At 45.1% G+C, this 11,871-nt stretch overlaps 1 protein-coding gene across 1 annotated transcript; it reads right to left on the reverse strand.

Moving 5' to 3' along the window:
- Nucleotides 1-9,244: 9,244 nt before the first annotated feature.
- On the reverse strand, nucleotides 9,245-11,519 carry LOC149813925 (receptor protein kinase-like protein ZAR1). Its single transcript, XM_089991458.1, has 2 exons — nucleotides 10,168-11,519; nucleotides 9,245-10,042 (listed from the first exon to the last, which is right to left on the reverse strand). Exons 1-2 carry the CDS (start codon nucleotides 11,435-11,437, stop codon nucleotides 9,444-9,446), a joined length of 1,869 nt encoding a protein of 622 aa, XP_089847584.1. The 5' UTR covers nucleotides 11,438-11,519; the 3' UTR covers nucleotides 9,245-9,443.
- Between the last annotated feature and the right edge of the window lie 352 nt (nucleotides 11,520-11,871).

The following is an 11,871-nucleotide window of genomic DNA, read 5'->3' on the forward strand; positions in this document are numbered from 1 at the left end:
CCCTACCCCTATTACAACCATTCCTAATGATTCACAAATCCTGGAGCCATCTTCCCAAATAACTGAACCTTCCCAAGGTGATAACGGTACACCCCAAAACATCACCCAGCGTCATGCACATGAAACACCTCAAGTCGGAAAATCAGATAGAAATCGTCACTCACCAATGTATCTTAATGATTTTAGATGTTACTCCGCAACTCCTGTTTTTCAGTCAGAACAATTCAAGTGATGTGGTTCTGAGTACTAATCCATCCTCTCAGCCATTATCTTTCCTACAATAAGTTTTCTCACCTTCACCTAGTGTTTATAGCAGCCATCACTCAAAATAGTGAACCAAAAACCTTCCTCCAAGCTATGAAACACCAGCATTGGCGTGATGCTATGACAGCTGAAATCAAGACGCTTGAGGAGAATAACACCTATACAAAACACGTTCATCTGATGGCAAAAAGTTGCGGAATCACAAAAGGTTTTTTAAGAAACCGTTTTGACAACATTGCTTGTAAGTGGCTTAGTTTTTTTTTTTGCGTTTTATTTTTTTGTATTTGTGTATATTTTTTTTTGGCTAGTCTAACTAGCCATTGATTGGACCATCAGTTGGCCCTTTTGTTATTTTTGTTATTTTGTGGTGCACTGGTGCACGTTAGTGATGTAATTTTCTAATTTCTGGTTTATTTGACTACACATTTCCTTATAATACCAAATCAATTTCTCATTGGAAACGAAGTCTCACTGCTGAATGGTGTTATGCTGATTGCATTTGAACAAGCTTCTATATTTTTGGCTTGGCAAGGATTTGTTGTACTACTGCCAACACCACCATTGCTAGCTTACTGTTAGTTTCTTAGTACTAGTAGAAGTAATAAATCATTTAAAAAGATTATCATGATAATTTCGTTAATACCTCTCCTGATCCTCACAAACAACCTGACTCCCGAACCACAATCCAGCACAGCCCCTTCCCTAAAATTGAAGCCCACATTCACTCACCCCCCCAGAGAAACAAACACCCAGCGTACATTAACACTCAGTCACTACTCATGGGAAGCTCAAATATGTATTCATGTTAATGAACTCTAGAGTTTATACTATGAAGTTAAAGCACTTTAGCAAAACACATCGAGCCCTTAAGTTGTTTGGAAGCTATATATATATATATATATATATATATATGATCATCATGACTTCTTCTCTTTACAGTGAAACATATCGTACAAAATAACATGAAAAGTATATACCAAGGTTTTTCATTCTCCAAAAATGATTTTTTCTTAAAAAGTAAACTTTCGAATTTTTTAGAAGCTTTTGATGTAATGAGTAGTTGATAATTATATAGGTAAAATACAGTGATTTTCTTTTATACATCATGAGAAATGCAATGTGTGAATAACGTAAAAATCTTGTTAATGTCGGGATGTTTACTGGAGAAGCTTTTCAAGTTTCTTTTTCAAAAAATTTATTTCATATTTATATATCTGCATATTTCAAGGAGGATGCAACTTGTAACAACTGTAACGTTGACAGTCATATTACAAGTCCCCATGCGTCCCACGCCTGCAGGGAACTCCAGCGCAAACAAGCGCTGGATATGGCGACGCGTCAGCGGCGTCTCAGCAGCAGTGATTCACCGTTTCACCCCATGTTATCCTGAGAACAGAATGGGGAACAGTGATATTAAAAAAAACGTCACAGGAGGGGTTTTACCCCCAATCCTCCATCTCTGTCTCTCATGTGCAGGAGAACCATTCACATTTGGATCTTGGATCTGAATTTGGATCAAGCTATAATTGGATCTTGAATTTGGATAGGGTCCAAATCCATGTCACGGTCTAACAAGATCGCTGGGCTCATGGTAAACATGAATTAGATGATTCAAGCTCACTGTTGGTCCAGGATATTTGTCTTAAATCATATAAATTAAGCCCATGTGGTGGATATAGTCTGCTTTAGAAACTGATTAGATGATGACTGTGTAATAAATTTTCAATTTTCTTTTTCTTTTTGTTTGTTTATTGCTAGTAAGATGCCAAGATGTCAGTCGCATGCTGATATGTTACTTCTCTATTCAATATTATGCATGTCAGTTTGCCATCAAAGTGCAAAAATGTGTGCACCAACCACGATATGTGCACTCAGTTCAGTTTCTAGAGTTAACGAGATATCAGATATGTGGTTATAAGAGTCCACCGCTCCTACCACCTCTGCCACCAAGGTGGTATCCCATGTGGTAAGCGGGGTCCTTTGTCAAGCAGAAGGTTCAGGATCGAATCCCTCTGCCACATGGGCGGCTGTTGTTCTGGTAGGGGTCCCCCTAACCCCAGCTTGCCTTTCAAAAAAAAAAAAGAGTCCACAGCTCCTGGGCGGAATTCCAAGACAATTCCAAGCAGGAAGGAGAAAAGCGATTGTTGGCCTTTACCAAGAGGACTACAATTCATTCTGTGAGTTTTGAATTGCCTGATTGTATTGGTCTTTTTTTTTTGTTCTGTTCACTTCTATTAGTTTTTTACTAGCATATGGGGCCTGACACTTATTGATTGTCACCCAAAACTAAGATCCTTGTATTAACTATGGACTAATTAAGCATTTTGTCACTGCAATTTGCAAATATCTATCTTCTCATTTCTAGTTCGAGGCATGTGAGAGCTGATGCTCAATTTGCACTTCCAGTATTTAAAGTTGGTCATGGTTGGGGAATCAGGATTTGTTGCGAATGACAGTGAGTCACTGATGTATCTTGTGAAGATTTTTCCATCTCCATAAGAGACCCTATTTGTTGCACTTCTAGAAATTTCTTGCTTAGTATTCGCTTTCTTTCACCAAATTTTGCCAACAAACAGAAAGGATTATAACAAAACTCATATTAGCTAGCCATGGAAACCAAACCCACCAGAAGAGATTTTCCATACAATGCATTTCTTTCCAAGACTGTAACTTAGTTACATGGGTTGATTGTGATTAAGATCCAATCAGCAACTCCCAGTATGGCATTAGATATAAACTTATTTGACTACCCATGCGCATACATATTTTCTTCTCCGCCGTGTGCTATCCTCTATGGCATCGAACAACATCACTAGTGAGACTGCCTCATCCGAAAACGTCCAAGAATCGACGCTTAATCCATTATTTCTTCATCATTCTGATAATCCAGTAATATCTTTAATTTGGTGTCGCAACAGCTTGTCAGAGACAACTACTTCATGTGGAGTAGAGCTATGGTTATGACAGTAATTGCCAAAAATAAATTAGGCTTCGTTGATGTATCCATCACGAAAGTTGAATCTTCGTCACCAAATGTTGCCATGTGAGAGCGATGCAACAATACGGTGCTCTCTTGGTTCACTATAAGAAAAATGCTAATTAGCGATAAAAATTTGTGACGGATTTTTTTCATCGCAAATTTGTGGCGGATTAGCTAGAGAAAACTATCTGTCGCTAACATTTGAATGATTTATAGAATTAGTGACGAAAAAATTCTGTCATGAATCCATAACTAATTAGCGACAAATTTGTGACGAAAAAATTATGTCTCACACTCCGTCGCAATTTAGCGACGCAAAGTTTTTCATCGTGAATTTGTCGCTAATTAGCGACGGATTAACGATGGTATTTTCCGTCGCTAATTCTCAATACAAGAACAACGTTAATTAGCGACAGAAATTTATGATGAAAAACTTTTGTCGCAACTTCGCGGTGGATGAGCGACATAATTTTTCTGTCACGAATCCGTCACTAATTAGCGAGGGAATTAGCGACAGAATTTATCCGTCGCTAATTTTCGATTTAAACCGACTCATCTAGGGCATGAAATTTTCTCTCTTCCTGTGCAAAATTTAAACTGACCCAAAAGCAGTTTGATTGAAACCGATTTTTTGGCAGGACGTTCGAACGAGGACGACTTCATGGCGGAGGAATGCGAGGAAGAAGAGGAGTCAGAGTCACCGGTGCTGGAGGATCAGGCCGGCCCAACCTCTCCGGTCTTGAACAACTCTTCTTTCATCGATGTTCTTAACGACAGCGAGCTTTTTGTCCCGGTAAGTGGTTTTCTTTTCCGAGCGTGGCTTTCCATTCTCGGCCTCTATTTTTTTGGCCCAACGATTCTGTTGGGGGTTCTGGTTTCAGGTTGACAGACAAGCGAGGGAACCGGACAAGCAAGAGAACCAGGTCGGAAGGGCACCAGAGAGCACGCCGGTTTGAAGATGCAGCCACTGCCTTGTGCAGAAGACCCTGCAGTGGTGGGTCAGGCTGGACAAGCGGGGAACCAGGTTGGTAGGGCATCGAAGAGCGCACTGGTTCGGAGGTGCAACCACTACCTTGTGTAGAAGACCCCGCAGTGGCAGGCTGGGCCGCTCGGGTCTAAGACCATGTGCAACGCCTGTGGGGTGCGATACAAGTTCAGCCTGTTGCTGCCAGAATACCGCCTAACAGGGAGCAATTTTTTTTATTTTTTATTTAATTTGGTGATGAATTAGCGATGAATATTATTCGTCGCTAATCCATCGCTAAATTAGCGATGGATAATATCCGTCACTAACCCATCGCTAAAATAGCGACGGATTAGCGACAAATCATGTTTGTCGCAAAACCAAATCTGTGCTTATTTAGCAACGAACTCGCGACAGATCATGTTTGTCGTTAATCTGTCCCAAATTAGCGATGGAAGTAGCGACATATCAGTTTTGTCGCTAATTAGTGACCAGAAATTTATGATGGATGCTATTCATCGCTAATTCTTTGTCAATCCGTCGCTAAACAGTTTAGCGACAGATTAGTGATGGATAACGTCTGTCGCTAATCCATGGTTTTCTTGTAGTGGTTGCTTAATTCCATCCATAAAGATTTAGAGACTAGTGTCATTTATGCTCAAATCGCATATGACGTTTGGGTAAAACTCCGCGAAAGATTTTCTCAATCCAACACTTTCAGGATATACCAAATCCAACAGGAGATAATCAACCTCAAGCAAGATCAATCCCCCATAACCGTGTATTTCACCAAGTTAAAAGGTTTATGGGATGAACTGTCCACTTATATTGAGGTTCCATTATGTTTGTGTGGTGCCATGCAGGTTATTCAGGACCTCCAACAACCTGAATGACTCATCTAATTTTTGATAGGCCTCAATGATAGTTTTTATGCCATTCGGAATCAATTACTCCTTATAACACCCTTACCGAGTATATCTAAGGCATATTCATTGATTATCCAAGAGGAGCGATGGCGCGACCTTCGCCTTATGCCATCACATGAGCCAGCCACGATGACCATCAATCGAAGCAATACCTATGTCAAAGCCGATGCACCAAGGATAGGATAGATGCATCCATGACCTAAATGCGATCATTGTGGCCACCTTGGACATACTAAGCAAAAGTGCTATTATCTTTATGGTTTTCCTAACCTCCCAAGGGGTCCTCCTAATGCGCAAGTTACTAGTCAAACCAATGCTTGTGTCTCTATAACCGAACCTGAAAAATCAACTTTAAGTTCTCCCCTTTCTAAACTCACCTAAGACCAATGTGAACAAATCATGGCCATCGTCAACCTCGTTAACCAATATAATTCAACCATGGTCAACCTTGCAGGTAACATACTCACACTTTCAGTTTGTTTGAATGCATCTCAGAGTTGAATTATCGACTCCGGGGCCACGGATCATATCACCAACTCCATCTCCAAACTCTCTTCTACTACACTGATTTATTTCCCACCCATCAGTCTCCCTGACAACACATCCACTCACGCCACCCACATTGGCACCATTTTCTTAAACTCCACCATTATTTTACATAATGTCCTCTATATTCCTCACTTCAAGTTTAATCTTCTTTCCATTAGCAAATTGAGTCATGATTTGAAATGTGTCATTGTGTTAAATACTGATTATTGTGTTTTTCAAGACCCGCACTCGAAGACGACGATTGGAACCGGTAAGCTGCAAGGAAACCTTTACATTCTTGAGGGTGGCTGCACCCACGCCCTGCATAGTGCATCCCCTTCTCTTTGGCATCTTCGTTTTGGACATTTGTCAAATTCACGTCTTCAAATTCTTATCAATTCTAATAAAGTTAATGACAAGATTGTTATTGATCCATGTTGTGTTTGTCATAAAGCTAAACAAACTCGATTACCCTTCCCTCATGGGACCATCTCCTCCTTTAAACCTTTCGAGCCAATCCATTGTGACATATGAGGCCCATATCAGTCGGGGCTTGGTTTTTCTTGGCCATTGTTGATGATTATAGCAGATACACATGAGTATATCTCATGCAGCACAAGTTTGAGACTTTCAATATTATCAAAAGTTTTCTCGCATTAATTCACACTCAGTTTCAAAACCCATCTTTTATGCCTTCAATCCGACAATGAAACCGAGTTTATCTTCCACGATCTCCAAACTCTTCTTGCAGATAATGACATTCTTCATCAGCGCAGCTGTGTTGCAACACCGCAACAGAACAATGTTATTGAACGCAAGTATCGTGACTTGTTGAATATTGCTCGGGCGCTTTGTTTTCAATCCAATTTACCACTCTAGTTTTGGGGTGAATGTATCCTTACCGCCATGTACCTCATTAATTGTCTTCCTTCCAAACTATTGATGGGACAAATTCCTTACGAGGTTTTATACAATAAACCGCCCACGTACACTCATCTCCGTACATTTGGTTGCTTGTGCTATACTTCCAATATCAATCCCAACCACAAATTCGATTCACTGGCCAAACAATGCATATTTGTTGGATACCCATATGGTCAAGTTGGTTATAAAGTCTATGGCATTGACTCTCAAACGATCTTCGTCAGTAGAGATGTCAAATTCTATGAAACAGTTTTTCCTTTTCACGACCATCTGGCCCCTCTTGTTGATGTTACTAATGTTCTACCCATACCCATCTTTGATCCCCAAGACTTCGCAACATCGCAACCTCCCGACGTTCCACCTTCGTCCACCATCCCTATTTCCTCCAGCCCTCCCACATCACCGACCGATACACCTCTTCTGTCCATCACCCAGTCAACCTCTGAACTCTGATCGTCCCCGCCAGCCACCCTCTTACCTTAAGAATTTCAAGTGTTACTCGGCAGCCCCTGTGCTCTCATCGAATGCTTCCTATGACGTGGCTCCCAGCACTCACCATCACCTTGCCTATCACCACTTTTCTTCTTCACACTGCGCCTTCTTAGCCGCCATCCCCCAAGCCTTTGAACCACGCACTTTCTCTCAAGCCATGCAACATGAACATTAGTGTGACGCCATGGATGCCGAAATTCGTGCTCTTGAGGAGAACCAAACTTGGACGGTGATGACTCTACCTGAAGGTAAACATCTCGTTGATTGCAAATGGGTCTATAAAATTAAATTTCGCTTTGATGGTTTCATTGAACGCTACAAAGCCCGCCTGGTTGCCAAAGGGTACACACAAATTGAAGGCCTCGATTACCATGAGACCTTTGCTCATGTTGCCAAGATGGTCATTGTTCGTTGCCTCCTTGCCATTGCCTCTCTTCGTTGTTGGCATCTCTTTCAAGTTGACGTCAATAACAATTTTCTTCATGGCAACCTTCACGAGGAAGTTTACGTGCGACTTCCTCCCGATTTTTCTCGCAAAGGGGCGCCTTCGATTTGTCGTCTACACAAGTCCATTTATTGTCTAAAACATTCATCGCAGAACTGGTTTGCCAAGCTTTCCTCTTACTTACACGGGATTGGTTTCATGCAATCCAAAGGCCGACTATTCCTTATTTTCCAAAACTGGGCCTGGTTCTCACTTATTCATCTTGGTCGATGTAGATGAGATCGTTATTGCAAGTGACTTGCTCGATCAGATTTGTGCCCTTGAACAAGATATTCATCGGCAATTTCGTCTTAAAGATCTTGGCATCCTCAAATACTTCTTGGGCAATGAAGTCGCTCGTTCTCAATCCAGACTCTTTCTTTCTCAACACAAGTATGCTTTAGATATTCTGGATGACATGAGCTTTCTTGGTTTTAAGCCATGTTATTTTCTCATAGAGCAACACTCAAAGTTCAACAACACTGACCGTTCACCGTTGGAAGACCCAAGCATGTTTCGTCAGCTCAATGATAGACTCATATATCTCACCATTACCCGCCCCGACATCCCGTATGTCGGGCATCTTTTGAGTCAGTTCTCCAGTCAACCACATACTCCTCACATATGCCGCTCCGGATACTGCATTACCTCAAAGGCACCCCAGGTCATGGCATATTAATGAATTCCTCTGGCCCCATGACTATTACCGGCTATTTTGATTTGATTGACCCTCTTGCCCCATAACTTATCGATCTAGCTCTGGATACTGCATCATGCTCGGCTTGAGTCCGATTTCATGGAAGTCCAAGAAACAATCCACTGTCAACCGATCCTATGCGAAGGCCGAATATCGAGACATCGCTCTTGCTACTTGTGAGCTTATTTGGATTAAATCCCTACCGCCTATCATCAACTTACTAACCACATTAAAGTCGATTGCCATTTCATTCGGAAGAAAATTCAAAAATGGATGCACTACTACTCAGTTTGTTCCAACCCACTCTCAGCGCCCCTATATATTTACAAAGGCCGCGCACTTTATCTCTTTTGAAGACCAAGTTGGGCATACACGATTTACGTGCTCCAACTTGAGGGGGGGCTATTAATTAGTTAACGCATAACTCCATCATGAGTCCTCCTCGACTGGCAGTCGATGATTCCTTACCAATCCATATTACCGTTTATCGATAACTCATATCGAGCCATCCTTTGAAACTCCAGACTTATCATAGGACTCTGCAGCATATTGTATTTCCATTTTCCCTGCCCTCTTGTTTGTGCCTATATATTCTGTACAAAGGTTATTCAGGTAGAAGTAAAATAAGCATTATCGTGTTTTCTCCCTGTTATCAAAATAAGCGTTTTTTCTCTTTGCTTCATCTTTTATCAAGTTTCGATGATATGGTGGCATTTCAATTGCATAATTTCTCATTTAGGAACTTCTGAGCTGACTCCAGACGCATTGAATGACTGCACAAATGGATGCTATGGAGGTGGGGGCGCTCAGGATACCAATGTTGGAAACTCATGTACGCTGTCTGAGTGTGGGCATTGCTCTGTATCAAGCATCAAGGCAATTGGGATATGAGCAACTGCAACTCCAGTCTGGTTAGTTTCCCGGTAAAATCTTCAAGGAAGAAGACATATTTTCTTAATTGATCGATTTTGCAAAATATCTCCTGTTTCTTGAGGCTGCCATGCAATGAAAGAAATGGAGAGAGACGAGCATTACAAACCGTGTAGTAGAAAATGAGCCTCATCAGATCATACATCATGTACCCCTAGAAATCACTAAGAGAGAGAGAGAGAGAGAGAGAGAGAGAGACGAGCATAACAAAAAAAAAAGCAAGTAAAGCTGCACAACAGTGGACTCAGATCAAATCAGGAGAGCAGGTGGGGGTTGGACCCGATTCGATCAAGCGTCTCGGAGGCGAGCTTCATCCGGGGCCTCAGCTCGGGGTCCTCCACCGTGCACGCGAGCGCTAGGTGGAAGGTCGCCACCACCTCCGTCTTGGCGCGCACCTCCCGCAGAAGTTCCGGGTCCACGATCTCCGTCATCGGCCGCCCGTCCTCGAACGCCCGCCGCACCCACCGCTCCAGCTCGAGCCCCCCGCGACTCGACCGGGGCTCCGGCGACCGCCCCGTGAGCAGCTCCAGCAGCACGACGCCGAACGCGTAGACGTCCCACCTCTGGGTGGGCCTGTTCCCGGCGACTCGGGCCTCGGGGGCGGCATAGCAAGTCGTCGAGGGTGTGGCGTCGAAGGCCTTAGGCTGCCCAGACACCAGTCGCCGGAGGCCGAAGTCGGAGATCTTGGGGTCCAGGCGATCGTCGAGCAGGACGTTCGACGGCTTCAGGTTCCCGTGGATGTACTTCTTCGGGCTGCACTCGTGCAGGTAGGCCACCCCTCTCGCCACGCCCCTCGCTATCTCCAGCCTCCTTTGCCACGTCAGCTCCGGCGTCGATGCCAACGATGACCGGCCTAAATTAAAACAAAACAAAAAATCATTAATAAGAAAGCCCGTTTACGTTTAGCCATACGGTATCGACAAAGAAAAAATAATTATTGCTCTGAGGCTAGTAGTAACCAGGAGGCACTTCGCTTACCGTGTAGGGCGGAGTGGAGGTTTCCGTTGGGGACATAATCGTAAATAAGAAGTTTCTCGTCGGGAGCCCAGTAATAAGCCCTGAGGCGGACCACGTTGGGGTGGCGGAGCCGGCCGATGGCATCCACCTCCCCCTCGAACTCCTTGAACCTCTGCCACCCTCCCTCGGCCAGGCGCCTGACCGCCACCGCCTCCCCGCCGCCCGGCCCCACCACCACCTTGTAGACGATTCCCAAACTGCCCTTCCCCAAGACGTACGCCGACGCCCTCAGCAGCTCCTCCATCTCTACGTTGAACCCCTCGTCCAGGACGCAGAAATTACCGTCCTGCCCCTGGTCAGCCTCCCTCGGCGCGTAGTGCTCCTTGATCCCCAGGCCGCCGCCCTTCTTCTCCCTTACCACCGCACCCCCTCGCCGCCCCCTCCGCCACCACACCAGCGCCACCACTCCGGCGGCAGACACCGCGACGAAGACGATCGCGGCCCCGGAGAACACCCTCGTCCGGCTGTTTCCGGCATTTTCCGGCGGCGAGTTAGCCGGAAGGGCTGATTCGGGGCGTATTTCCGTGGAGCTCGAGCGCTTCTGGCACGGGTTCTGTAGAGGGAAGCCGCAGAGGAGCGGGTTCCCGGCGAAGGCAGTGGGGCCCTGATTAGCGAGGGAGCCGTACTGCGGGAGGGGGCCGCTGAGGTTGTTGAACCGTAGGTCGAGGCTCACGGCGATCGGGATGTTCCCGAGGGACTCCGGCACGGCGCCGAGGAAGCAGTTGAAGGAGAGGTTGAGGGTGCCGGAGAGCGCGGAGAGGTTTCCGAGCTCCGGCGGGATGGAGCCGTTGAGGCGGTTGCTGGACAGGTCCAGCTGCACGAGGCTCGAGAGGTTGCCGATGGCTGGAGGAATCGCTCCGGTGAGGGCGTTGCCGGAGAGAACGAGGCGCTGGAGGAGGGAACAGGAGGCGATGGCCGGGGGAATGGGCCCGGAGAGGTTGTTCCCCGGGAGGGAGAGGTGGCGGAGGGAAGGGAGGGCGCCGATCTCGGATGGGATGTAACCTGAGAGCCTCTTCCCCGGCAGGGATATCCCGGCGACCCTGCCGGAGATGCAGGTGATGCCGGTCCAGCGGCAGGGGGAGGGATCGGACTCCGTCCAATCGAACAGGGAGCGGGTCGGGTCGGACGAGATGGCCGATTTGAGAGCCAAGAGGGAGAGGCCATCCGGTGTGAGCGATGAGGCTAGCGAGAAGAAGCAGATCACCATAGTGAAGATAGTGCAGACCGCCATTTTCCTTCTCTCCCTTTTTCCTCTCTCTCTCTCTCTCCCCTTTTCCTTTGTTTGCTTTCCCACTTTTGGTTTCAAAAGCTCTTTTTTTTGTGTGTGCTAAACCCAAAGTGTTCGTAATTTAATGTGATTTTTTGGGGGGGGAGGGGGGCACTTACTTTCTGCTTTTGTACATTTAGAGTTTTTCTCAAAGAAAATTCTCGTTGAGAAAATCCCAAAAAAAAAAGGAGATTCAAATGGGCGTTTCAGCCAATAATGGGAGAATATTTAATAGTTTTTCACCTACCAATAGTGCACTTGAATTTTGAAAATCAAACAAGGTAGACTGGACCCCAAGTTCCCCAATAGGGAGCGTTTCGTCATTTTCCAACTCGTTGGGAAGCTCAAGGGTTTTCATTGAAAGGATAATTTAGTCTTTTTCAATTTCTTTCGGCTAG

Source organism: Nuphar pumila, chromosome 16 (genome assembly GCF_984573655.1).
Source record: "Nuphar pumila chromosome 16, dmNupPumi1.hap1.1, whole genome shotgun sequence".
Lineage (NCBI taxonomy): Eukaryota > Viridiplantae > Streptophyta > Magnoliopsida > Nymphaeales > Nymphaeaceae > Nuphar > Nuphar pumila.

Excerpts from the sequence above, each read along its gene's own strand:
- LOC149813925 (XM_089991458.1), bottom strand. The coding sequence starts at position 11,437 with ATGGCGGTCTGCACTATCTTCACTATGGTGATCTGCTTCTTCTCGCTA. Across the intron at positions 10,043-10,167 it reads CCTCCACTCCGCCCTACACG|GCCGGTCATCGTTGGCATCG; the intron begins GTAAGCGAAGTG and ends GTTTTAATTTAG.